Here is a 27,884-nt window from a genome sequence, read left to right as displayed (position 1 = left end):
GGTGAGTGATGTACAATTTACACATAAATTAAACCTGTGTAAATTAAACAGCTGACGGCATACTGAGTCACCGGCGTGCAAACACTTCTGACTCTAAAAGGGCCTTGCTGTTTGTCACATAGTGGGTTCGAACAGCACTCCGTCGTCTGTTGTGTTTGATGTGATTTGCATGTCAAGTTAACTGCAGTTTATCAGCAAAAATGGCATTTACAGCAAAGGGAAATGTCAAGGCAGAGTAAATGTAAACTCCTTCCACATTTAGATTAACCCGCCAAAGTAAAATGCACAAAAGAAATTAACATCAGTCGGTGAGGAGGGCTTAATAGTGTGTTTTCTGTAGTCAGTACATTGCTTCATTTATTCACTCATCACTCCTTGATTTATTTATTTGCACAGTTTTATACCGTGGCATGATCCAAGACAGCTAATAAAACAGCAGAGTGCACAGCAGAGCTTGAAAGCCAGCACACAATCACTCAACGCAACCTTCTGGAGATCAAACAATTCAGCGTTGCCACAGTTTCACAGTTGATTTGTATTCCTAAATGCTATTTAGCTCATTGTTTGCTCCAACGCAAACACTGGGAAGAAAACAGGGAGCCAAATAAAAGAGAATTTGATCCAACGATCTTCAGTCAGAGTGGGATAGAGAAATAGATAGAGCACTCCCACACACCTGGTGTCTGAGGATATAAAATAATTGAGTGTGAGAAAGCAGAATAGATTATCACTTAGAAAAAACTATATCATCACTTCCAGGCTTTTTGGCTATGCACACAGTGTGGGTAAACCTACAGAGACAGAATCCAGGTCCAGAGAGGAGATGAGGTTGTTTCAACCTTCCTTCACCTCCACATATTAAGTGCCTGCATCTCTAATGCGGCAGAGTCCCCTCAGTAAGAGGCAAAGCACAGCCATCTGTCTGTCACACAGTCTGAGAGCGAGGTTATTCAAGTATCTTGTGGTAAGGGAAGAGCGGCAGGTCTTTAGTGAAAGCTGGGATGTCCATGATGGCTACGGAGTCTGCCATCTTGGATGAGGCAGGGAGGAAGGTGAGCTTAGACACCTCGCCGTATGAAGAGACATTTGCATCTTCTTCTTCTTCGTCTTTTTTTCCCTCCTGTTTTTTACTGCCACCCTCCTCATCATTCTCTTCAGCACCAAAGCCCACCACCTTCAGGAGACAGGGGTACATTTAGTGTGATGCTACATGCACATAAATGTAAGGGAAGAAAAGAAGTGAATTCAGGGATTGCTTACATGGACGCTGAGCTTGCGGCTGTTCTGTCCTCGGTGCTCTTTGTACCAGGAGACCAGTTCATCCCTGGTCATCTGCTTCAGAGCCTCAATCTAAACACATAAAAACATGAATGGTGAGAACACTTGGAGGGCTGAGTGGGTGCTGCCAATGGTAGAAAGAAAAGTTTCATTATGTAGGAGAAGGAGAAACATCTCACAGCGAAAGAGCTATAAAATGCACCAAGAAAAGATTGAAAATTCCACATGGTTGTATAGTGTAGTGCTTACTGCATGATTGTGAAAATGTGACATTACTTGTTAATGCTTGTATATTTATCAGCGCATTTGGATCTGTTTTGACCCCTATTGGGACATAATTCAATTGACATTCAAGTGACATTTGCCATGCGATGGTGTCAGGCGGCATGTATTTGTATTTGTGCAGCAATTGTAACCAAGTTTAAGAAGCGGTACTTTATTTATCCCCGAGGGGAAATTCAATTTTTTCACTCTGTTTTACAAACATGCAACACAAACATAGGCCCGAAATACACACATGCACAAACAGGACTCCATGGACATGCACTAATGGAGAGATGTCAGAGTGAGGGGGCTGCACGTGGACATGCCCCCCGACGCCTTGCTCAAGGAGACCTCGTCGGAGCCCAGGAAAGGAGCTAGCACCTCTCCAGCTACCAGCCCCAATTACACGCTTGGTCCATACCGGGCCACCCTCCGGTTCCCAAGCCAAGTCCCTACAGACTGAGCTACTGTCCACCTCAAATAGCATAAGGAGGATGTATGCATTTGTGTGTTTGGCTTAACATGTGTCCTCACCTCTCTGTTGAGCCTGTCAAACACAAACTGCTGTGTAACCACCTCGGCCCAATTCCTGTCCACCTCCTCCCCGAGGTGTGTGTCCTCACACTCCTTCAGCTTCACTAAAGCAGTCACCTGTACGAACAGCACACATGTAGGGGTTTTACACACTGAACAAAGCAGATGCAAATATGTGGCTGCGTCTCACATTGTTAGGATGTCTGTTATTAATCCACCAAAGTAACTTGAGGAGCAACTTTTGACATTTTCCAAACTTTTTTGTTATGTAAAATTTGCTGGAAGTTTTCTTCTTTTCCATATCAAAGAAAACTCACAGATACACAAAATAATACACACACAGACGCAGACCTGAGTATTAAAGGCCTCCTCAGTCAGCGAATCGAGCGTCTCCCCAAATGAAGCCAAGAACTCCTCAATCTTTAACTCCACCAGCTCGGTACTGAGAAAGAAAAGTTGAGGAGAGGTAAGAGATATATTATATGCTATGGGGTGTATTTGATTCTTTTAGTCATTTATCAGCTCCGCTCGCTCCTCTTCGCAGGGCCACATAGATAAATCGAGCTTGGGTTTGGGGGAGCAGAAAGATATATTATACCTTGGTTTTGGGAAAGCGGTTAAGATAAATCGTATCTTGCTTTCGGGCGGATGAAAGGTTACGATTATGTTGCAGACTCACTTGAACTTGGTGGCCTGTGTTTCCACGGTGACAGAGAAACCGAGAACGCCTGAGGTGTTTCTGCAGGTGGGGTAGACATGGTAGCTGCGGAGGCCGACATGAAAAAAAGACAGCGAGGAGGAGAGATGTTGAGAAGCAGATAAACAGAGACGGATCAGAGTGGAGACATGCAGAAGAAATCTCCCACCTCTCCTGACTGTCTTTACTTGCTCTATACTCTATATATACACTCAGTATGGAAATGTAATAAAATATATTGTAGCAAACACAAGAAACTATTTATACTGCAGGTAAGGGTTTAGAAACAGGAACACTTAAAACAGCAAAGGGGATAATTTCTTAAAGAGAGGGTATTATGCCGTTTCACATTTTAATATATATATATATATATATATATATATATAATGTTATAATGTTGGATGTCCAGACTAAACGTGGGTGAAGTTTCAAATCTGTAGGTAAAAGTATGTTGGAGTAATCCCCAGGCTTCTCAGCTCAGTCTGCTGTGAACTGCCAGTTTCACACAGTCTTTTCTACACGCTGCACTTTGTGACGTCACAAAGTGCAGCCTCAGCAGGCCAATCAGAAGAGAGTGGGCTAGTAGGGGCGGGGTTTCTTAAAGGGACAGAGCTGACTGAGTTGTTTCAGGCAGAGGCTGTATGAGGGCCTGCACAGAGCACCAGTGTGAGAAAAATGATGAGTGACTAATGCTAAGCTACTCCACAGGTATCATAGAGTGAAATATGCAACTTGAAATTAGCATAATACCCCCCTTTAAGAGATAAATAAAAGAGACACAAAAACTTAAATAAATGGCATTAAATACTTCTGGTGACGTGAAATAAAGTTGATGAGTTCTAAGTTTCCCTGAAAGGTATAAATGTGAGTATAAATGAAGCTTTTTTATCGTTCACTTTGCCCAAAAGGCAGAAATGTTATTAAATTATAACCACACTCACCCCAGAGTCTCTTTGGTCCGGAGGAAGTCAAAGCAGGGCTCCTCCATGTGCATCTGAAAGACAAAAACAACCCTGTCAAGCACGGAGGAACAGCAGAATGAATGTAAAAAGAAATACAGGAATAAAACAGCACTCACCACCAACAGCTCCATCAGTGTGTGCTCCCTCAATGCCTTGGCACCAGACTTGAAAATGACAATGAAATAGTGTGACACACATAAAATATATTTTATATATGTCAAAGTCATGAAATGTTCTCCGGATGTGGTCGTACCTGGTAGTACACGGTGACCTCAGAGTTGGCATCTCCCTTATTGAGGGATTTGACCTTACAGATGTGGTTCTTCAGAGGAAGCTCCACCACTCTGAACATCACTGGCACCTCCGCTGGCAGCTTGGAGAACTGCAACTTTCTGCAAAAGGGGGGGGGAAGAAAAACAAAGAGGGACAAAATGAGAGGGTGAAGGAAAAGGGGCAGAGAGGGTAAGAAGGAAAGAAGGAGAGAGGAAAAATAAAGGAGTTTAAAAGGAAAGAATAAAGCAAAGAACTGAAGCTAATGCAAATTACAGTGTATGGAGGCAAACTGATCCATTTGATTATATAGTATTGGTGTTTCATTAGGGAGTTCATTCACTGTGATGGCTGACTTACTCAGTGACATATTGAAGGAACTGCTGTGACTCCTGTGGAGAAAATACAATACAGCTTAATGAAAAGGTAGAGACAAGAGTTCAGAAGGACATGACAACAATGTCAAGCACGCACTGACTCAGATGATGCAAGTGATCATTAACTTATTCATTAGCTAATCAGATGATTTCATTGTTAATCAATCTCTTTGTCCGTGAGCACTCACAGCGCTGCTGAAGTTGCCCTGCACCAGTCCCTCAGCGTACAGCTCAGCCCTGAAACTCCGGCTGAACTCCATCAGCTCATCGCTGCTCAGACCGGACGCCAGAGCCTGATACTTCTCCACCATGGACCAGCGAGCGTGTTCCAGGATCAGCAAACGCACGTCCCTGAGGGGGAGGAGAAGAAAGAGGGAGGAGAAGTGTGTGTGTGTGAGAGAGAGAGAGAGAGAGAGAGAAAAGAGGACAACAAAAGGCAGCAGGTTTTTCAAGGCTGTCACACATTTCACCACTAGAAGGCATCACAGACTTGAAGATAAGTCAACAATGGAAATGTCAGAGACACACACAAAAAAAGAGACAGAACAGGTAAACAACTCACTTGCCCAGTTTCTCAGGTTTAATGAGGATGTTGAAGTAGGTTTTCTTGAGCTGCTCTGCGAACATGCTGAAGACGTCAGGGGAGGCAGAGAAATCAGCCAGGTGGTCAATGATGAGGTGGAACAGCAGCTGAAGTGAGACCGTGAGACAGAGAGAAAGACAGGCGAGATGAAGAATCACCATCATTATCAGGCATGAAGACAATGCAGAGACATCTGTGTGTCGAAGATAAACATGCATCTATGCATGCATGACATTATGTCTGTCTAGCTGTGAGGTTTTTACCCCGATGGGCTGTTTAATGTGGTTTAAATTCACAAATGTAGGAGAGAAATATTTATTTATTTGCTGTTCTTAAAGATCCACACAATTCCCAATTCAATACAATTAGCCTTAATATGATAAAATGAAGGAGAAATTACAATAATCATAGTTTTAATGCTAGGCTAAGCTTATCATCTTCTGCTCCAGATACATATTTAACAGCCAGACATCAGACTGGTGTCACAATATCACACTTTCCTTTTAAACCCTCTAATGATCACCATTAAGCCAATAATACGATCAAGTCAAGATTACCATGTGGCAGCTGATGAAGTGAATTTTTGTGCAGGGATAAAATAGATATTTATTATATGGATTCTGCACTAATATTAACTCTGCAAATGTACATAATTACATCAACCAAGTTTAGTGCTGACCACCTTCTGCTGGAAACAGACGCTGTGCTACATGTGCTGCAGACAGTGCAGAGAGTAATGTAAACAATGGAGTCAGGGCACACTCAAGCGAGACAATCTACTTAATCACAACATTTCTAAATCCCCCTCCAAGCTTGTTTACTGTATTATATGTTCTTTAAAACAAAGTTTCCATATTGGAAAACTACAGTGGTCGACAAGGGCTATCGCGCTGCAACAGTCGCAACCGTTTCCATTGGCAGAAAACTTCAGAAACGATGCATATTAAAAATCACATGCAAAACTCCAAAACGACGGAAACGTGCTGCAAATGTAAAAAGAAAATCAAACAAACGTCAGGAACAAATGCATTCACATCAAACGCACTGCATATACAGAAACGACGCAAAGTCAAAAACTCACAAACCCAGAGAACACATGCAAAAGAAAAAAACACCTGCAAATTCAGTCATCGCAGTGGAAGTGCTCCAGGCCTGTAGGGGCCTGGAGGGGGCGCTCGGTGTAACAGCTAAGAGCAAGAGCGAAGTGTTGCTTTCATAAGCTATGGATCTAAGTTAGCATTCGCTTCCGCCTTTTGCAGCATGTTTATTTTATTTGTTTCCGTTGTTGCATGTGTTTTTCAATATGCATCGTGTCTGAATTTGCAGCCTGTTTCTTCTAATGGAAACAGTTCGTACCGTTACAACACGATTGCCCTTGTCGGCTACCACAGAAAACATAAACATTGGCACTGTTGTATCTGTGATAGGCCCATGTTGGCCAACAATTTCAGCCAACTAATATCGGTTGGGCCTTAAATATGATTGTCTATATCGATGAGACAAAGCTAAAGTATTCCCTATAACAAAGTGGCAGTCCTTTTAGTTTTCTAGAATTAGACTTAGTGAAGTAGCCAACAACTACACAGGAAGAAGCATCTGTACCTTATGGGTCGAAGGTTTATGACTAAATTAAAGCTTTATCTTAAACTTATGTAGTTCTCTAGTTCACAATATACACATGTACTTCTATGAAATAGTATATTTATTACGTTATAACTGATCCATACATACGTTTTATGCATTCAATCGTATCTACGTATCTGTATGCGTGTGTGCAGTATCTCTAGGTGCATTGACTCACAGGCAGCTTGTGGTTAAACCCTTTAACCTTGATGACCAGGCCATGTTCACCAGCCACCAGTTTGTACTCCAGCTGGGCAACTTCAGCCTCATACGCCGGCTCTGCGAGGTTGTGGCCGAGGATGTTGACCAGCAGGTCAAACAGGACCACACTGAAGGGGAGGAAGGACAAGGGTAACAATGGAAAGAGAGAAAGGATCAGGAGGAGGTTGAAAAAGAGACAGGAGGAGAGTGCAATGAAGAGAGGAAGGAGGAATGGCGAAGGAGAAGGATGAGTTGCAGGGGAAAGAGGTGCACAGGGCGAAATTATCAAAGCAGTAAAAGAGACAGGAGAGATAAAAAGTAAGGAGAAGGCAGTAAATAAGAGCGCAGGATAAGGATGAGGAGAGGTAAGAGAGGAAATGGAAGTAGGGAAGGACAGAAGGTAAGGCGGGTAAAAAGTAATAAAAAGGGTAACAGGATGACATTGTAGGAGCACAGAGAGAGAGATAAAAATAGAGTGAGAACGGCAGGAAAGAAAGAAATGCTAATCAGTGTTACAAACAGTATTTGCACAAGGTCATATTCGCGCCTGATCTTACTTCTTAGCAGACTGCTGGATTACAGGAGAGATTATGTGGAATCGGATGTAGGCTGCAGAAGGAAGAAAAGGACAAATGAGCGTCAACAACCTCCCTAATGATATCAAAAGAAAACATCTTGCATGCCAAATGATGCATACAGTACAGACACACACATACACACACGCATTTATTTTACCTTTGGGGATTTTGAATTTGTTGTCCTTCTTATACCACAGGCAGCCCCTGTCGCCTTCGGCTATCCGGACAGGGAGCTCGGTGTCTGGGCAGTCAGAAGGCTGCAGGCTGAAGTCAGTGGCTGAACAAATGCACATAAACAATAGAGCATCATAATTCTGCTTGGTACCAGCTCATAAATAATGGGTGAGCTCCCAACAATACAGAAAGTCCAGTTTGGGATAAACATGCAGCTAGATGTCAGAGCCCAGAGGTGAACCACAGGGGGCTTGTTTGCAATGTTACAGTTAAAATCTTAAACTTCAGGCTGCACAATATACAAACAGTGGATTTTGTTGACAGCATTATAGCAACTGATAATCATTAATAATAAAGTATGAAGGGTATGCGAGCTAATACATCCATCCATTATCTATACCGCTTATCCGGTTCAGGGCTGCAGAGGGGGGTGGAGCCTATCCCAGCTGACATTTGGTGAGAGGTGGGGTAATCACAGGGCTGACACATATACCCCTTTCCCACCTAAATTTAGCGTGTTGACGTGGGTTTTACCCACCCGGGAATACCCACTAATAAATGCAGATTGTCTCTTTTCCCATTGCCAGTGAAGTATACTCCTGTCAGTCTCTTTTCTGCTGCGTCACCAACGCGCCGGAGACAGGGTTAGTAAACAGTGAAGATGTTACAGTGGTTAAGTCTTTATTGTATCTATTACTCTTTAAGTCTGTTTAACAAATCAAATTGGAACGATGTTCAAGCGCTGCTTGGACAGAGACGGACAGAATTTGTAGCTGAGATGACAAGGAGTCGCAGAAGTTACAGACGGAGCATAGCATCGCACCGGAGAGGGGGCGGAGATAAGCGTGTCAACACGTAGTTTGTGTTCCCGGGTCTACTGCAGAGTCATTTGACCCGGTCTGAATGCCGATTGTAGCCTTTCCCATTAAGCAAAAAAGCTGGGTGTGAGCAGGTTTTTTGACCAGCGGGAAAGCAGCTACAGAGACAGACAACATGTTTTTGGACTGTGGGAGGAAGCCAGAGTATCCAAAGAGAACTCACAAATGCACTGGAAGAACATGCAAACTCCACACAGAAAGGCCCACTATGTCTGAGCCGGGATTCAAACCAGGAACCTTCCAGCTGTGAGGTGACAGCGCTAACCACTGCACCACCATGCAGCTAATCTTACACAAAAGATTGTTCAAAGCGCTTAGGGAGTACAACTAAAAATGAGAGAAAGCTTATACACAGCATTTTGTGGCTCCTCAGGGGGCTGTGTTAAGACCTAATGTGCCTCAAGTGATGTCACTTGAGTCAACGTAGCCGGGGCTAAAGACTACAAGTCTGAACATGAGCTAATAGCATAAACATGAATCAACCAAAATCTATGAGCAAAAGGTTCGTGTTTGAGTTGCATTGTGGGTAATGTAGGCAACATTAATTTCATTTTCACAGCAGTCCATGAGTGTGACTATGTTATTGTAGTTCAATGCCAGATAATATTATGTGTATTATTTACCAGTATTTTGTCATTTAATTATTGACACAGACAGTTTAGACTACACTGTCTTTACCCTACGCTTTTACAGCCAGAGAGCTAGTGCTAGCTACAACATTGTTAAGCTCACTACATGTAATATAAGTTTCGCTATGGAAAGTTATAGCCAAGACAGAATCACCTGTTGCATACATTTTCTTTCATTGTTAGAGTTAACTGATGGAAAGAGTGACCTGTAAGGTTAGCAAAACCCTTTGTTGTCAAACTGTGAACCCAGAAACTCAGACTATAGACCAGTCTGATATTAGAGAAGGTTCTGCAAAATAGCAGTGGGTAATTGGGGCGGGAATCACTGGTGGGATGGGGGTAAATAAAAAACTGATATTTACAACCCCTACAGGATTAAAATCATTGACCAGCACATATGATATTGAAGCTACTCCTCTTCTGCTGCAGAAATAAACCGTCTGCAAAGAGCTTTAGAGACAGAGCTTGATTTATCACACTTCCATCAGATCAGTGACTAACAAGGCAGCGTTACAGAAGACAGAATACATTGACCAGAATGCACTCTTCCTCTGAGTTTGGTCAATATATCTGATCGCTGCATTTGTTGGATGGATGAACAGAGTGCGATAGAACAAACTGCTGGACCGAGTCTTGTTGGTGACCGTCTTATCGGACATTTTTCAGATACTTGCAGCACTTTTGAGCCACAACAGCCTAAAAAAAAAATCACCCACCGATGAACTTGTTCTCAACAGGAAGGTGGAGGTCGCCGTTCTGCTCCAGGTTTCCCGTCCACCGCTCCATCCAATCCTGCTGGACATCTATTAGCCCACAGAGATGTTTGAAGTTTAGATTCATGTTTTGAATAAGTGACCTAAAGACTTTATTCAAACTAATACACGGTGACATTTCTTTATTCAAATGTTGTTCTAACACTATTGTTTGCCATATAAAAGACAGAGATAAATGCTGGCATTTCTGCTGCTGGCTGTCTGCAATATATCAGGCTGAATATCACCACACAAGGGGAAAAAGACAATGTATTCACTGAATGCCTACATGATGGGAAGCAGCCGTTACACTGGCAGACGACAAACAGACACACAGAAACATACCCTCCACGCTGTATTGTGTGCCAAACCACTTCTCCCTGAGGGGACACTGGCCCTCGTGTTCTGGTGACAACAGCATCAGGTTGGCTTTCTCAGGGGTGAGGAGGGACAGAGCTGCACTGATAACCTACACACACACAGAGAAGCAAATAAGGGCAACTTTTCAAAGAGAGGAGGGTTGTTTTTCTTTCTTTCTTTGTTAGTTATAAATGTGAGAACGATTTTAGCTGCCAATTACAGTGAGAGGCAGCCAGACTGAACAGAAGTTACGGGAAATATGCACAGCTCCAAATTACTCTGCAACTTTTGATGTGAAATAATATCCACCAATCAAAGACTGCGCCCACAGCTCCAGCAAGCATATTTATGCATGAGCTATACAATCACCCACATATCACACAGTAAAAATGTCTACTTTTTCCAGCTGACCTGTTTCATTAACATCTTTATCAAAGATTTGAGAATAATACCCTGAACTGGTTCACTCCCTGAATAACTGAACTACTTACTTCTGGCTTGAACTCGAACATCAGCTGATCTCCTGTCAAGAAGTCCTCTTTAGGAAACAGCTGCATGTTCTCACAGATGTCCTCCACGTACTCTATAGGGTCAATCTTTGAAACAGGAAATCATTCGCAGTAGTAAAAAAAAAACCCTCACAATATTAAATTCTGTTGATCTAAAAAGCATCAAATACAACAGGACATTAATATCTGCATTCTTACTTGCTCCTGATAGTGAAACTCGTTGGCTTCAATCTTCTGGATCTCGTCGTATATTCTAATGCATGAACAGATAGACTGAAATATTAGCTGTGTTCATCCCGGGCAGAAGCTCAGATGTCAAATCATCACACACTCCTTTAGAGGGATTATAGAATAAAGCAAGTCTGTAAATTAACAAAAAAACAAACAGCACATTAACTTCTCAGAATCCGGTGTGACAAACCTCCTGTTCTACAATATGCCAAAAAACAGGAACATAGAAGAGTTCTGCTTCACTTCAAGGACAGTTATTGTTTTTGTACGAGTAGATCTCTGTTGTGTTGTTTTGTTAGTGTGTGAGTGACAGTGCCTTTGTTGTGGTCCTAGCGTCTGCAGCATCTTCAGGTACTGGAACACCAGGTGAGTCACCTGTGAAAGACGACGCATACCGAGAGTTAGATGTCATCATTTCAAAGTCCTTCAGCTTTAATGAATCATAACGTCGCTCATTTTGTCTGCAATATATGTATTTATTACACGGCTGTGTTAAATACTTGATTCTGATTGGTTAATTACAGCGTTGCTATGAAAACAACTATTTTAAAAGGTTTCTTTATTTAAAACTTGTGTCCTTGTTTGCGCACTTTTTAAATCAGACACATGTTATTAAATTGCTTCACTTTTGTGAGTGATTTTTCAATAACTGAACGACGGTCCTGACAAATCTGTTTGAGAATACAGGAAGTAAAGAAGTTTGTATCAACCTTCACCCAACTCTTAACATCTACCGTTTTCTTAGACAAGCTTAATGAAAATAATTCTGAACAATGGCGCCCTGATCCAAACAACTGCAGGTTCATTCTCTTTGAGTGGAAGAGCAGGTGATGATGAGGAAACTATTAATCACAGTAAACAATCTCAAGGCTGTCGCAGTGTTTCATTCAACAATTATCAACACAAGTTTGCTCTTGAAACATTTTCTATTATTAAGTACTTCAGATTAGAACACAGTCCTCATCTTAACAGATAACCAACTGCGTCCCTGTTTAACACCAGCATTGTCATAGCAACTGATAAAACAGGTTTAGAAACTAATAGACCAGCCGGGGCGATGCAGGATACAGTCTCTGCTGAACAGGGCTCTGTTCTCTCATGTGGTGTACATAATTCAGGCTAACATCCCATTATCAGGCCAAAATAAATCCTGTTTATTCCCAACAAGCTATTTTGGTGCTTGACGGGCAGTTTGTGCATTGACTTCTTAATCCTGGAGGAAGTTATCATTAAACACAGTGCGCTTTTATTTTGAAATAAAGGCCAAATGAGAGATGGGTTGAATCCGTAATCAGTGATTAAATTACTGGCTAAGTGCTGATCATGTGATTTCAGTTAAGTGACGTAGGTGTGCTGGAACATTCCCAGCATGCAATAGATTCATTGACTCAAAATGTTCCTACTATTAAACATATCCAATTCAGGGCTGCACGGTGCTGCAGTGGTTAGCACAGAAGGTTGCCGGTTCGAATTCTGGTTCAGAGAAGGGAGTTTGCATGTTCTCTCCGTACATGCATGGGTTCTCCTACGGTACTCTGGCTTCCTCCCACAGTCCAAAGACATGCACGTTAACTTAATAGGTGACTCTACATTGCCCGTGGGCGTGAGCGTGAAAGGTTGTCTGTCTCTATGTGTCAGCCCTGTGACTGACTGGCAATCAGTCCAGTGTGTACCCCGCCTCTCTCCCAGTGACAGCTTGGATCGGCTCCAGGTAAATCTTCATTATAAAGATGATTTAATTACTGTAGTCATGGTCATGATCCCGCCAGGTGTCAATCAGCCTGCACTTTGGATGATTCTATCTGAACTGAGGATGAATGTGTCACACCACTGCTTGTTTCTGCTCCATCTCCTCTGCCAGGCGAGGGTTGCAGGGTTTCCAAGATACAAGAAAACGAACAACAGTAGAGAGACAACTAAAATGTACCTGGTAGAAGTTTTGGAAACCTTCATCAGTGAGGGTGATAGAGATGGAGAAGATGGAGTAGGTGGTGTTTTGGTCGAAGCCAGTTTCACTGTTTCCACCAAACAAAGCCAGGGCCCAGCACCTACACATGCACACACACACACACCAATTAACTGACACCAACTTTAAAATAAGACTAAAAGTAGAGATTCACAAGCTGCCATAAACTAGAAAGAGAGTGCACATTAAAGTGTTGGCATATGTGCACGGCAATAAGTTGAGAATATGTCACTGCATGTTTCTTCATTGCAAACGCTTTAGTGGTCCCTCGGAGGCAGTCAGCACGGCTCTAAGAACCGCAGAATGAAGAAATAACATGGATTATTCTCGTGTGCCTAAGTTCTGCCTTGCGTGCAGCTTTTTATTCGTTTTAAAATGAAAAACAAACTGCCAGAGCTTTAAAAGTTTCTCAAACTGGTTGGAGATTTTTCTTTTCTGCTTTTATCTGCAGAATATTTTCTAGTGGTGTGAGGATGCACTAAAGGGGGTGAGTTTGCCTTGAACAGTCTGAAGAATTCATGTAGACTGTGATGTATCAGACCAAGCAAGTTTTAAATCTCTGAATCTTTTGGTACAATGAAATGAAATCAGTCTGAAATCACATCTTTAATCTGCTGTACTAAAACCTAATAAAATGCTGGTATTGTCCTTTAAATGTTAAAGCATCTGATCAGTTATGTCCCAAACAGTGTGTGTGATGGACACAAAGATGGACAGACCATTCCCCAAACTTCCCTGAGTGCCTCCAGCTCGAACCAGCATCTCAGTCCTTGACGTTCTGAATTCAATAAAAACCACCACTCCTCTGCCTCAGCAGTTTGCTTCAACTGGGAATTCAGACCGAGTACACTCAAAATTTCACTCTTGTCATTTATCAACAATTGAGTACAGCACACACAGAAAAATGGGAATATTCTATCAAGTGCTGCTGATGGTAAAGGGACTACTGGATGGGCTCTCGGTACACTGGGACTACAGAGGGTTCGGTGAATCACTTTGCCACTTAGCAACAAGAGGCTGAAATGCACTCGTACAACCACAACCAGGCATGAGAATGTGCGAATCACAGCGTCAAGTGGGCTGGCAGAGTGTATAGTTTGAAGATTGGGCTTCAACACTCTGGGGCTCGCTCGGAGCTTCAAAAAGCTCATGTATACCCAGCAAATTGAAGACCTTTTAATTGGGTTTTGGAGAGCCCTCGAATCAGAAAAACAAACAGACAGAGGCAATAACACTCACTTCTTCCTGAGCACCGAGAGGATGCTTCCTGTGCCTTCGTGGCCAATCAGCCAAGAGATGACGTGGAGAGGCTTCACTCTGGAAAAAAAAAGAGGAGGCAAGAACATGAAAAGGAGAAATGAAATACATTGATGCAATCCGACCAAAATCAGGGCAAAGCATGTTATCCTTTGGCTCGTCTAATCAATGTTTGTATGAAGAGGCACCACTCTAGAGGAAAGAGCCTAACACATTTAATTGAATTTCTCTAAGTCAGGTGAGAACATGGCCTGCAATGGGTTGGCTAATTCTACATACATGTTCCCTGTACCATGAAGCTACTGTGTGTAGCTCACCTGTAGTATTTCTCCTGAGGAGGGAGGGCCCAGGTGATGTTCAAAGCATGAACTTTCCTAACAGGGACGACTGCAGACACACAGATGCACAGTTAGAACACCCAACTTCACAACTTCAAACAAAGCTATGAGAACCTGTGACATCTCATCAGCTGGCAAATATAAAAGTGTATCGTATCATTTCGTTTTGTATCGTATCTTATATCGTTTCGTACCATATTTTTCCATAACGTACCATATCATACCGTATCGTACCGTATGGTATAATACCGTATCGTACTGTATCGTATCATACCGTATTGTATCGTATCATATCGTACCGTATCATACCATATCACACCATATCGTACCGTATTGTACCGTATCATACCTTATCACACCATATCGTACCGTATTGTACCGTATCATACCTTATCACACCATAACGTACCGTATCGTATCATATTGTACCGTATTATACCATATCACACCATATCGTACCGTATCGTACCGTATCGTACAGTATTATACCATATCACACCATATCGTACCGTATCGTACCGTATCGTACAGTATTATACCATATCACACCATATCGTACCGTATCGTACAGTATTATACCATGTCACACCATATCACACCATATCGTACCGTATCGTACAGTATTATACCATGTCACACCATATCGTACCGTATCGTACTGTATTATACCATGTCACACCATATCGTACCGTATCGTATCATACCGTATTATACCATATCACACAATATCGTACCGTATCGTATCATACCGTATTGTACAGTACCATATCGTATCATACTGTATCGTACTGTATCATACCATATCGTACCGTATCATACTGTATCATACCGTATCATACCATATTGTAATGTATCATACTGTATCATACCATATCATACCGTGTCATACCATATCGTACCGTATGGTATAATACCGTATCATACTGTATCGTACTATATCGTATCATACTGTATCATACCGTATCGTACCATATCGTATCATATCGTATCATATCGTACCGTATCGTACCATATCGTATCATATCGTACGGTATCGTATCACACCGTATTGTACAGTACCATATCGTATCGTACCGTATCATACCATATCGTACCGTATCAAACCATATAGTACCGTATTGTACTGTATCGTACCATATCATATCGTATCATACCATATTGTAACGTATCATATCGTATCATACCATATTGTAACGTATCATACCGTATCATACCATATTGTAACGTATCATACCATATTGTAACGTATCATACTGTATCATACCATATTGTAACATACCGTTGCGTATCGTACCGTATCTTATCGTACTGTAGTCGTATGGTATTCAGAACTTATCAGTACTTAAATAACTTTACTTTACAACCCTTGAAACTATTTCTTGACCCCTCAGATTTATTTAGAGTGTTGCTACAGCCAGAGAACACCAGATGTGTTCATTTTTCAGAGAAGCGTAGCAAGATTGATCAGTACCTCTGTAGAGCTTGTTAAAGTCCAGTGTGTCAAAGGGATCCAGCATGTCTGAGAAATCTGGCTTGGGCTGATCACTGTGGATAAAAAAACATAAATATTGGAGGATATTGTATCAATTAAGCAATGGCATATGTTAGCACCTGTCACTTCACAATTTAATTACTGTGTCCAAATATTATCTCCATTATGTAAAGTTTCATGTGTCATTTGCTTCGTGGGAATATTCCATAACCTGATATATGAGAGAAATAGCATCAACCCATTCAGAAGCATGTTATCCTTTAATCACAATGAAAGCATTTTTTTTGAAAGTCACAGTGATATGCATGTTTATCGTCTAAAACACTACAATGACGCTAACAGCAAACAGAATTGGAATTTTGTAAGAAAAAAGTAATTCAGCTCGACTTTAGGGACAAGTTGTCCCTTTCAGGTGTACTATGTAAAAAAAAAAAAGGACTGATGAAAAGAGATAAAAAGAGCAGAGAAAGAGACGGCAGAACGCTTGACATTTACATCTGAGCAGAGTCTCAAAGGATATTCAGTCTCAATCTATATCACACCAGCACCTCATCATCACAGTGACTGAGAGCCACTTCGCCAATACTCACTTGTTTGGCACCTTGCTGAAGATCTCTCTCACCCACTCCTCCAGAGTGTCCAGCTTCTCTAAAGGACACACCGAGTGAATGAGGAGAAGTTACAGTTCAAGTGCACCTCAGTAATTCTGGCTGAAAACTCATAATTCTGGGTTTGGACGGAGGATTCAGCGCAAAACAGCATGTTTGTGTCAAAGCAACTGCAATGATGACCACAACTGAAGTTTTTTTCACATTTTTGTTATCAAAGATTACAGTTATATTCATGTATAACTCAGGTTAAAGCTCCCCTCCAGTGAAAATCAAGTGTTCAACTTTGTTAACATCTCCATGTGGTGTTTTTCATGTGCTACAAGACACATCAGGGACAACATAAGCAGTCATCTCCATGGCTAGGCCTGTCTGCTTTTAAACTGCAGTGTACCAAGGACAGGCTGATCATCACGTTTTCAGACGGGCAGGGTTTGTGATGTCACAAACCTAAGGAGCCAATCCCGTTAATGGACGGGGTGATGCTATGCATATCATTATGTGCAACCTATGGCAACCACTTTGGCGATGCGCGAGCCAGCTGTAGCCGTCATCGTAATTTTTGCAAACTCACTACTGACTACTAACGTTACTACTTATTACTACATTGCTATGTTTCAACAAGTTGCCACTAAACGATGGCAGAGACGTGTTTTGTTTTTGTGAAGGAGGGGGCGGTTGGCAATGTGCATAGTGGGCGGGGCCTATGCAGATTGGGGAATATTTAACGAGGGAGAAGGAGGAGATGCCTTGGGAGGATTTTACAAGGTAATTAAACATATTTTGCAGAAAAAACATATCAGACACAATTTATCATTTGAGGCAGAGCATTTTATACGTCTTAAAACATGACTGGAGCTGCTCTTTCACATATGGATGTCAGATGGAAAAGTCAAATCTTAACTTTAAAATTCAAAATGATTAAAATGTGTGATGGGAAAACACTGATTGCTGACATGTTGCTAGCTTTGACTAACAGCACACTCTCCCGAGGCAAAGAGCTAGCACATGTTATAATTTAACCAACACAACTTCTTCTTTGCTGCTTTAACACAGTAGTTCCTAGTGGCAGCCATACTATTAATAAGTGCTGTGTAGGCTGCTTTTTTGGAGAAGAAGACATTGGACATCCATTTATGGGGGGCTAATGAGTAATACTTTTAATATCAGTCACATAACAACTCCACTTTATCACTAAGGTGATGAAATGTCAGCATTGTGTTGGCATGCCTCCAGGTAAGCAAAATCAATGAAGGTTTTTTTTTAAAGTGACATTTCCATTAAAATGTGGATGATGTTAGTTCAATCGCACATTGGGAGACAAATTTCAGCTCTATTAGGGTTCATATTTCCCTTTTAGTAGTTAAATGTCATGCAGTTTTTAAATAGGAAAACAGAAGACAAATAAATCAACTGTTTTATAAGTATGATTTTTCTCTTTCACTTCACACTTTCATCATTTTGCTTGTTTGAGATAGATAATTAGCTGTGTGATATAATCTGAGAAACGCATACAAAAAATGTTTAATATTTTTGATTATATCTGACTTTGTTTTGAGAAATATATCAATTTGAGTTGCTTCAGGACCGATCATGCACACTCGGCTGAACATGGAAGACGTGAATCCTCATTAGAGCTGAAACAATGATTGTCTAAATTGTTAATTTATCTACAGATTGCTTTTTTAATTAATCAATTTGTTTGTTGCAAAAAGTTATTTAAATCAATGTATTTTCTGTCAGTGTTCTAATAAAGTAGTTTATGATGTGTAATAAAGTGGAATAGATTTTCCTGACCTTTAGACTGCACTGCCAGAGTCATGTAGTGGGCAGAGTAGTGTTTCTTCCAGAAGGCACGCAGCCGCTTATAGACATTGATCTTCTTCTTCTTTGGCTCGTGCTTCAGAGTCTGGGCATTACCTGTTGTTACAAGTGAGCAATCAATCCAGCAGCAGAACTACAAAGCATCTTAGAAAATGTTTTACAAATGCAGGCATATCAGCAAAAAAAAAAGGAGACTTGGCATCTGTCTCAGCGGCTAGTGTTTGTTATTGCTGAACATACCCCAAGGAGGCCCTGTGTGTATTATGTGTCCCAGCGGTTGTGTTTACCAACTCACCCCAACAGAACTTGCCCATAGGGTGTCCAGGTTTGGCCAAACTGCCAAACAGCATCTCCTTCCTGTGGGAGTCAGACGGCTTAGCCAGCTGGTACTCTGACGGACAGAAGGAGAGACAGAAAAACTCCAGACAACAAAGAAAGACAGTGATCAATGGTGTGCAAAAGAGCTGCGCGAGGAGAAGTCAGCAAAGCAGCTGATAAAAAGTTTTCCTCAAAGTGCACCAGATAAAACTCCTCAGCACATGGGAGTGTTGCACCAGGACTCACCACTGTCAACGGCCTCCACCTCCCTATCAATGGCGTCTCGGATCATCAGGGGGCAGATGAAGAACTGAGCCCACCTAAGAGGGTCGACAAGACAGAGAGACTATAATCAGGGGCCACATAGCAGCAGGAGACGCAGGTCAGACCGAGACAATCAGATGTAGACAGTTAAACGCTACAGACGGCAGCTCAATGGCGGGCGACTGATTGAGCCGCTAATGTTTGTCCAAGTTTAAACACACCAGGAGTCTGTGTTAAACCATGTCCTGAGACATGAAAAGCTGCTTTTTCACAGTTAAGATTTATTTTTCACACTTTATCTAAAAACGTTGCTATTCGGTAGTTTAACTGATATTTTGTCACAAGTGAGTACAATTCTGTGGGCTTGTATGATTTACACCTCTCCTATTAGCAGGTGTAACTATGTAGCTGCTACTTAGAGTTATGGTGTAACTTATCTCTGTGGTGCAGCTTATATTTTAGCTGTGTATGACTCAACTTAGTCATGATTTACCTAGGGTAAGTTTGAACTAACACGTAGCTTCTCAAAAAGTCTGCAACTGTTGCTTACTGTAGCTTCTTTTGCTAATATTTGTGAAAGTGCTTAAAAGGGAGTCGGGTTTGTGTTGACAAATTGACATTAAATGTATTGTTTAGTAACAATGTGAAGAGGAAATATTTGATATTCATATCTCAAAACACTACATTATCTCATTATTATCTTTATTTCTTTACAGATAAAGTGTTCTCCTAAAAACGTTAGCCTAGCTAAACTAAACTAAAATGGCTATGCTAGCTTAATCAGATATTACTAACTTATATTTAACTGTTTCAATACTATTTACTCCAACACAAATATCTTCATGTATACATGAATAAATAAAACATGATTTATGATTCTCCCCCCAAAACTGTACATCTTTGCTAGCTAGCTAACCGTCAGTGCCATCCTGTTAACAAAGCAGTTTTGACCCTGCACAGTCTTTCCTAGCAACAAAACTAGCTACATGCTAGATTTGTATGCTGATAACTATATGTTAAAGTACCCCAGACACATTTTGAAGTATTTAAAAAAGCCAAGAAAATACAGTAAACAATGTTTCCTTTAGGGGTGCTGATTAGCTCAGTCATTAGAGCAGGTCAGTGTTCGATCAACAGTGCCAAAAAAGTACGATTAATTTGCCCTTTGAAAGAAAGCCACAATAACAGTTAAGCGATGCATCTGTCACTCATTGCATCTTTGAGCGAGCGCGGCTTGAAAGCAGCTTCTCTGAATGTGCGAGGATTTATGCAGGGGTGTGTGGCCATTTCAAAAACAGTGACAAGCGTTGTGACACAGCTGAAAGAGTTTCAGGAGTTCTGTCATGTTGAGCCTCTTAACTTCTTAAGCCATCACAGACCCGCTGGCTCTCTCTGCACCAAGTTGTCAAGCGAATGTGCCCTCAGTGGGACGCTCTGAGGCTTATCTTCACAAGCCAGTGTAGATGTGATGCTTTTATTTTGAAGGGTCATAACGGAAGGAATGATTGTGTAACGGGCGGCAATTGACTCTGTTGTGTGAAGCATACAGTTGCCGTCTTGTACAAAGATGGGACCTCCGTGTTGTTTCATTAATATGGTATGCAGGGCAGGGTATTGCAATTCAGTGTGATATTTTGACCCTTTATGGGTTTTTTTTCATATGTATGAGTTTTTGGTAAAATATGACGGCCGATAAGAGTGCAGAGTGCTCACACACACGGCGGAGAGGAGAAAAAGTTCATTTCTTTGCAAATTTTATTAAACTTTGTTTTATTTACTTACTAAAACTTCAGGAAGTTATTTATTTATTTATTTAAATTTTCAGTTAACTTTATAAGAGATGCTGCTGACCCTGGGAACTCCCTGCGCTTTTTGTTTGTTTGTTTAATAAACATATGCTTAAAGGCATTTAAACAAAGTTAAGTGTTGGAGTTTGTATTATTCAAAATTTTGACGCCAATATTTTCACTTTTACTGCAAATGAATATCGTCTCCAAATATCGGTTATCAGCCTCCTTGACTACTAATAATCTGTGTCAGTATCGGCCCTGAAAAAACCATATCGGTCTATCTCTACCCCATATACAGACGTGACAGTCCTCGATGCAGCGGTCGCAGGTTCCACTCCCGCCCCCGGCCCTTGGCTGCATGTCATTCCCTACTCTTCCCATATTTCCTGTCTCTCCTCAGCTGTCCTTTCTAACAAAGGTGAAAAGGCCAAAAACAAAATCTTAAAAACATTATAATAATATCTTGTTTACCAATTTTTCCCCACATAAAAGGTAAAAAAAACATAAAAGAGGCTAGATTCATAGATAAACGCTATTCAACTACTCTTTCTCGCTCATTGAGAAATTCTGGCCCACCAGAATTGAGGTAGGAAAGCATCGAGATGGCTACCATGAAAAGACTTTGTCAGACTCAGATGTGGAGTCTGTTGTGCAACAAAGCAGGCAAATAGCAGACATGTCAGAGCGTTGAGTGTGGTTGAAACACACATATAAAGACAGGCCAGTGTGTTTTCTCTGTGCAAAACACTTTGTGTCCCTCTTCTGAGATAATATTAGGATGAGTCTTTCTACCAGGTGTCCAAAGAGCTATCAGCTTGCAGTTTGTTAGTCATAAATATTTTAACGTGTCATTTTTCTGTTTTTTTTCCCCTTTACTGTGTTTTTCTGAAAATCATTTGGTGGTTAGAGTGACTACTACAATAACAAAGCTGCGTCTGATCCCTCCTCACCTGTCAAGAGCCTCTTTGAAGTTTTTCCTCTGGATGTCAAACTGGAACACTGTCCTCTCGCAGTCGGTGGAGGCGTTGTCGCTCCCACCGTGCTTCTTGAGGAAAGCATCAAAGCCATTTTCTGAGGGATACTTCTCGCTGCCCATGAACACCACTGGGACATAACGGAAAAACAGCGAGTTGGAAGAAAAAAATAAAAATAACAGGAATTGAAAGGGAAAAAATCCACAACTTGGTGATATGTCTTGCACTTGTGGTTTTGTTTACTGTGTGGAAAGCCTGGCCAAACACAGACAGTGTGGCATTATTTTTTTTCCAGCGAAGCAACAATAGAATTTAATTTATTTTCTTTCCACACACAGCTGTAAAGATATCTTAAAACATCGCTGTAAACATTTGCTGACAGTTTTGATGACAGCTGTAAGAATGGCGAGGCTTTCCTTTCAAACGGACCATTTAGAAAGGAACAATGCTCAGCAACCACATGACTAGGAGGAGGCAGACATAACAATTTCTCCTCTGACAGCAACATCAGTAAGCCAGAATGCAATTCACAAGATTTGTGGTATTTCAAGAGAGGAGAGCAACTCTTGCTTTTATTGGACTGGAAAAAAAACTTCTATGCAACAAGTTCCTGCGTGCCTTCTCTGTGGCTTGTTGGAGGATATTCTGGGAAATGTCACAAATTATTAACTGAAGTAAAAGTAGACAAAACAGGTGAAGGAAAAGAGGGTACACTGAATAATTTAAAATAGCAAAATTACTCCTAGAATGCATTAAATATGGTTGCTGAGTTTGTCCTTGTCAGAATCCAAAATGACACAGGGTGTTCTTGTATGTTGTAAAATTTCTCGATTCTCGGCTGATTTAATGAAATTGAAATGACCTGACTTTGTTAGTGATAGAGCCTCTGAGTCTGCAAAGATGAGAATTTCCTTCTCAAAGACATAACCTCGCCCACTCTGACGGACTACTCACTGTGTTCCAGAAAGTGAGCGAGGCCGGGGAGGTCGCCGGGGTCGCTGAAACTGCCCACTCCGACACACAGTGCTGCTGCAGACTGACACACACACAAACACAGAGAGGATATCAAGTCAGGTTTTAATCTGCTAGATTTAGGAACAGGTGTGGTAAGAAAGTGTTTGTATTTAACAGCACTATAAATAGTTTCTCAGTTTGTGCTGAAAACCCTCATGCATAAATTATCTCTGCATATGTGATTTCAGCACAATTTTGTTCCTTCTTCTGAGACTTTTAACACGTCTAATCTGCTAAAAAATGAATGAAGCGCTGAATTTAAAACTTCCCGTTCTCACCTGTTTCTCTGCATTTCTTTTCTTTTTATTCCCCTCATCATCATCGTCTTCGTAATCACCATCGCTGCCCTGCTCTTCGTCGTCATCTTCCTCAGATTCATCCTCCGATTCGTCTCCGGATTCCTCGTCATCCTCTTCCTCTTCCCCATCTGAGTCGTCGTCGTCCTCCGCCGCCGCCAGGCCGCTGTAGTCTGAGATGAGCAGAGCGCGCAGCCCGTTGTCCAGCACAATGTACCTGGAGAGAGCAAGGTCAAAGGTCAAACAGCACAGGGGGCTTTAAGAAACAGTATCGCTTTACAGTTTGTTCTGTCTTTTTCTTATCTTGAACAGGCTGTTAAATCAACCAGAATGCATCTTACACCCTTTGAGACTCTCTTGTTGTATGCTTCTTCACAGCACATTTCTCTGTGTATGCTCCACAGAGGCCCGAGGCACTGGTTTGTGCTTATAGCATGAAATCGTCTCATCACAACACAATAATGCTGCTGGAAGAGAGGCTCGATATCATTTTTGGATCTGGGTTAGTGGATCTGGGTCATTTTCTCAGCCCCTTCTATTTCAAGATAGCATCACTGCATGTGAAATCATGTTAATAACAATGACTAAGAATAAAGTACAAAATAAAAGAGATAAATCATGTAACAGGGCTATAGTGTCATGCATTATTTAATACTCAGGAGGATGGTCACATCTACTATGAAGCTAGAACTACAGTATCTTTTACCTGTACTGTTTGGGGTCACTGGGGGACTTGATTATCTCACTGTCTCCAACATTATCTTCCCCTCCTCCTCCTCCTGCGTCCCCTGCAGCCCGGCTCTCCTCCAGAGCTTCTGCTGATGCTCCTGCCTGGCCCGAGCCTGGAGAATCACACGCCGGGGCGTTTCTCGATTTGTTTGTCTGCGGCATCCTCGACAGAGATGATGATGAGACTTTGGCACTGCGGGCTGACAGCAAGGCGCGACCATAAACAACAGGACAGCTCGCTGCCACCGGTAATTTAGCCCTCAGCACGGCAACACACCGTGTCAGCCTGAACAGAGCTATGATGAAGAGCCTCTCTGACAGACAAGTACGGCAAAATACGAGCTTAGAGACCAACACAGATTTAACCAAAACCCTCTCTGTGGAAGAGGCCTAGATAGGTTTGAACCTGAACTGTCAAACACGCCAGCCAGCGTCCACAATACAGCTATTCACACAGGCTGTCTGGTGGTTTCGCCCTATTCAGCGAGTTGTCAGCTAAATTACGAACATCCCAAACAAAACCTGAACTTCTCATCTGTACTGCAGAACTCAACACAACAACAACCAACATAAAAAACTGTCAAGAAGAAATTTTAACGGTGTACTTTACTCATAATAAACATTAATAAGCACTACGGGCTAGAATAAGTATCTTAATGTCAACAACAATATTCTTTAGAATGAGCTTCAGCGGGTTTAGCTAATGTTCATATTCTAAGCGAAAACAAACCGAAACTTTCACTATAACTTCATTGATAACTTCATTCAAGCCGGCTCGATAAGAGTGTATCCATACCTTCCTCCGTGCTGTCAGAACAAGGGCCTCAGCATATGTGACTCCGGGTGTCTCCCCAACAACGAGCGCTGTGATTAGCTGAGGAGATTGGGCGCTTCACCATGCCACCTCCTCATTGGTTCTGGAGTTAAAGGGGCGTAGTTAGAGTGCTAACACGTGTGCAGAGTGCAGTCAGGAGTGGTTACAGTGTAACAGCTTCGAGGATGGGACAGCGGCAGCAACGAGCAGACACCTGGATGTACCCGGCAGCTGCTGGCCATCTGTTTATGATTATGAGACTGAGAATGTTCAACCGACCACTTGTCAGAGGCGGTAAATGTCATAATTTGTCGTTTTATTCAATCTGCTCAGCCAGTGTAAACGTTCAGGACTGAATTGGATGTGAAATGTTTGCTCAGCTAGCCACATGACAGGCACTGGAAACTGTGTCCCACACTTCTCCTCATGTACCTGTACACGCTTTCAAACTGGGATAGTTGTATCAGGGGCCGCTAGGTGGCAGGCATAGGCCACGAGGGATGTTGGGCAAATGTCACCTGATATTTTTTTTAGACTATAGTCTGAGATTTCGCTGCTTGCTATGCCCCTTAGCTGAGAAAAGCTTTTTTTTTTCATGCAGTATCAAATGGTCCACTGAGACAGGCTACAAGTCAGACAGGTAAAAAAAAAAAAAAAGAGGCTGAAAAAGGAGTGCAATTTTCAGTTTATTCTAAAACAGATGAGTAAAGCCAAACAAAAAGTGAATAAACCTCAGGTGAGTAAACAAAAGAGAAATATTTAAAGTAACGGTGAATGAGACTGACAAATATCTGTAAAACACTCTTCCTCAAACCCCACATCCCTGTCAAACGGTTAAAAAGCAAAATCTTATCATGAATAAGCCACATTGACATTTGTCCAATGCCCGTCCTCAGCCTCCCCTCTGCAGCGTGTTGGCATTTCACCCCTCCGCTGTGCCAATATGTCCTCCCCCTCACTCACCAACTCTCCCTCTGTCTGAAGCCAATCTGATTTGCCCCTGGGCTTCTGTCGGCAGAAAAAGAGGTGATAAACACCGCAACCATGACAACCGGCGAGCCAGACACACGCCTGAGTTCCTGTATCCTAATGGCTTTACTTGGCATCCTCTGCTGCTTTAATTCATCAAGTCCAGCAGCCTTTACCTGGCCTGATATTAAGACAGCCGGGACAGATGAAGGCGGCTAGCTCCACTACAGTTTAAGCTGTCTCATCCTCGTCTTTTAAGATAAACGGATGGACGGCCTCTATCAGCATGTGAGATGAAACAGAGTAAACACTAAAACCTCCACATTGCTTAAAATAGTCACACATCTATTAGTCACTGAATAAATGTTTCCTCAGTCTGATTAAAATTAACAGAAATGTTAGCATATTGATTCCTCTGAAGGGCTCCGAAGCAGCAGACAGAAAGTGCCAAAGTGATTCACACAAATATATCCTATTGATCCCTAATGGAGCCTTTGTGAAAACCCTGGGACTGATGTTTTGCAGGGCGAAAATTCTTGCACGAGACGAGCTGCAGCCATTGCTCCTGCTTCGGTTGCAGGGCTGTGGTAATAGTGAGGATAAGCAGCCTATTAGAAGTGTGTGAAAGTGCCTTTACATGCCCCGCTGCATGAAAACTTTCAGAGCAGAAACGGCCGGCTTGTGTGAGAGATCGATTGGATGGGCCTTTGCGGACCATGAACCTCCCCTTAAATGCCGACACATATGGCCTTTTCATGGTAAAGTATATATTGAGTTAACGCTGCTGCGATGCCAGCCGTCATAATTCCTCCTTTTTTTCCCACTTTTGTGCCCCTCGCTATGACTGAGCCCAAATTGAAGTGCAGCCCGGGCACCTCAGGCCTCGTCTGAAAAATGTGTCAGTGTGAAAACACAATGTAGAATGCAGCCAGCTGGATCATTGTAGGTATAATGTATTTGTCCTCAGTTACAGCTTTCTGTAGAGTCATTGGAGGCAGCAGCAGCGCAAGTCTTTACCTTTAACTTTGCAAGGGGGCAAGGTTTCCAGGGCAACTGATTTGAATCCTAATTAAAACAGGAGATTCGATTAATTAGCTCATCCGTGTGTGTGTGTATAATCGTGTGTCTCTGTATGTGGCATGTGTGTGGGAGTGGGCATGTTCTTTCTTGTGAGTCACGGTGTGTTTGTGTGCTGCTATGCTAAATGAGGAGGGGGTGTAACACGTCTATATGTGTGTGTTTGTGTGTGTGTGCTTATGTGCCTGCGGGTTTGCCTGTGAATCACTTCTGTGTCTCCAACATGTGTGCTCGTATGTGTGTGTGTGTTTCGTGTCTCCCGGGAGGCTTGTCCTTGCCTGCGGTACCACTGTGTGAATCAGAGGTGAGTCCTCTGGAGTTGCCCTCTGCTTTAATCTGGAGCTAATGACAGAAACACCTGCCCTCCTAGCCTCCCTCTTTCTCCCCCTCTATCTGTTTGCTCCTCACCCCTTTTTCGTCCCCAAACATCTCAGCCAGCCCCCAAATTCCCAACGCTCATTCCCTCCCTTTCACTCTCTCCCACAACCAGCCTGTTATTTCCCCTTCTCCTCCTCTCCTCCCTCTTTTCCACTCGCTTTCTTCTCTTTCCCACAGAGTGCACGCTGCCCTTGCCTGCCGTTCTGATTGCCTCATCCCGCTCTGCGAGAGACTTGGGGGCAGTGCAGGGCCCCCTAAAGAAACCAAGACACGTGTTAAGGGACAGCACAACAGTATGTGAACAACGTGTAGCTGTGAGGAGATTTTCTGACCCGTGGATTGGCAGGGGGGAGGACTTAAACACGTTCTTACTCTTGTCACCGTGTCTGATAGTCCTCGAATCTTGAGAGTGTGTGTGTGCGTGTGTGCAATTTTGCATGCAAGCTAGTCCCAGTGGAAGGGTTGGAGAGCAACAAAAAAAAAAGATGACCACTTCCTGCAATGTTTCCACAGCGGAAGAGGAACAGGAGTGAGCAGCGAGAGGAGAAGAAAAAAAGGAAGAAAAGAAAGAAAGAATGGCGTGTAAACAAGTCTGAGTTGACAAGAGACCACGGGAGAATCAAATGAGGAAGCAAAGGAAGAAAAAAGAAAGAGAGCAGGGAAGTTAGGGGAGTGAGAAAAGGGTGATGCTAAGTGTTGTCTGACAGAAATGATCCAGATGAGAGAAAGGAAACAGCTTTGGAGAAAGCGGAGGAGGAAGAAAGGAGAAGTGGCTGGAGTGAAACAGCATGAATCCCCATCAATTTCAGCACCGGACAGCTCCACAGACAGCACTAGGCCAGTATAAATAGATCCCCTACTTTACAGGCCGCATCA

At 42.3% G+C, this 27,884-nt stretch overlaps 1 protein-coding gene across 1 annotated transcript; it reads right to left on the bottom strand.

The window, feature by feature from the left end:
• Window positions 1–370: 370 nt before the first annotated feature.
• Window positions 371–24,606, bottom strand: LOC138590885 (nardilysin-like). The gene is made up of 32 exons (XM_069661301.1): window positions 24,567–24,606; window positions 23,748–23,970; window positions 23,024–23,258; window positions 22,686–22,767; window positions 21,708–21,861; window positions 18,950–19,023; window positions 18,681–18,776; window positions 18,359–18,481; window positions 16,544–16,601; window positions 15,933–16,006; window positions 14,441–14,510; window positions 14,106–14,183; window positions 12,828–12,948; window positions 11,217–11,275; window positions 10,868–10,922; window positions 10,652–10,756; window positions 10,146–10,269; window positions 9,765–9,851; window positions 7,525–7,644; window positions 7,347–7,398; window positions 6,767–6,917; window positions 4,945–5,072; window positions 4,571–4,733; window positions 4,366–4,397; window positions 3,989–4,127; window positions 3,852–3,899; window positions 3,715–3,767; window positions 2,756–2,839; window positions 2,428–2,518; window positions 2,077–2,193; window positions 1,261–1,350; window positions 371–1,174 (listed from the first exon to the last, which is right to left on the bottom strand). Exons 2-32 carry the CDS (start codon window positions 23,930–23,932, stop codon window positions 947–949), a joined length of 3,276 nt encoding a protein of 1,091 aa, XP_069517402.1. The 5' UTR covers window positions 23,933–23,970; window positions 24,567–24,606; the 3' UTR covers window positions 371–946.
• Window positions 24,607–27,884: the final 3,278 nt, after the last annotated feature.

Source organism: Semicossyphus pulcher, unplaced genomic scaffold (genome assembly GCF_022749685.1).
Source record: "Semicossyphus pulcher isolate SPU_LCO1_2020_fin unplaced genomic scaffold, fSemPul1.0.p SCAF_14, whole genome shotgun sequence".
NCBI classification, from domain to species: domain Eukaryota; kingdom Metazoa; phylum Chordata; class Actinopteri; order Labriformes; family Labridae; genus Semicossyphus; species Semicossyphus pulcher.
Note: the sequence above shows the minus strand (reverse complement) of the source record. Positions and strands in the feature narration are given on the sequence as shown.

Excerpts from the sequence above, each read along its gene's own strand:
- LOC138590885 (XM_069661301.1), bottom strand. The coding sequence starts at position 23,932 with ATGCCGCAGACAAACAAATCGAGAAACGCCCCGGCGTGTGATTCTCCA. Across the intron at positions 7,645-9,764 it reads TGTTGAGAACAAGTTCATCG|CCACTGACTTCAGCCTGCAG; the intron begins GTGGGTGATTTT and ends GCATTTGTTCAG. Across the intron at positions 4,398-4,570 it reads AGGGCAACTTCAGCAGCGCT|GAGTCACAGCAGTTCCTTCA; the intron begins GTGAGTGCTCAC and ends TTTTCTCCACAG.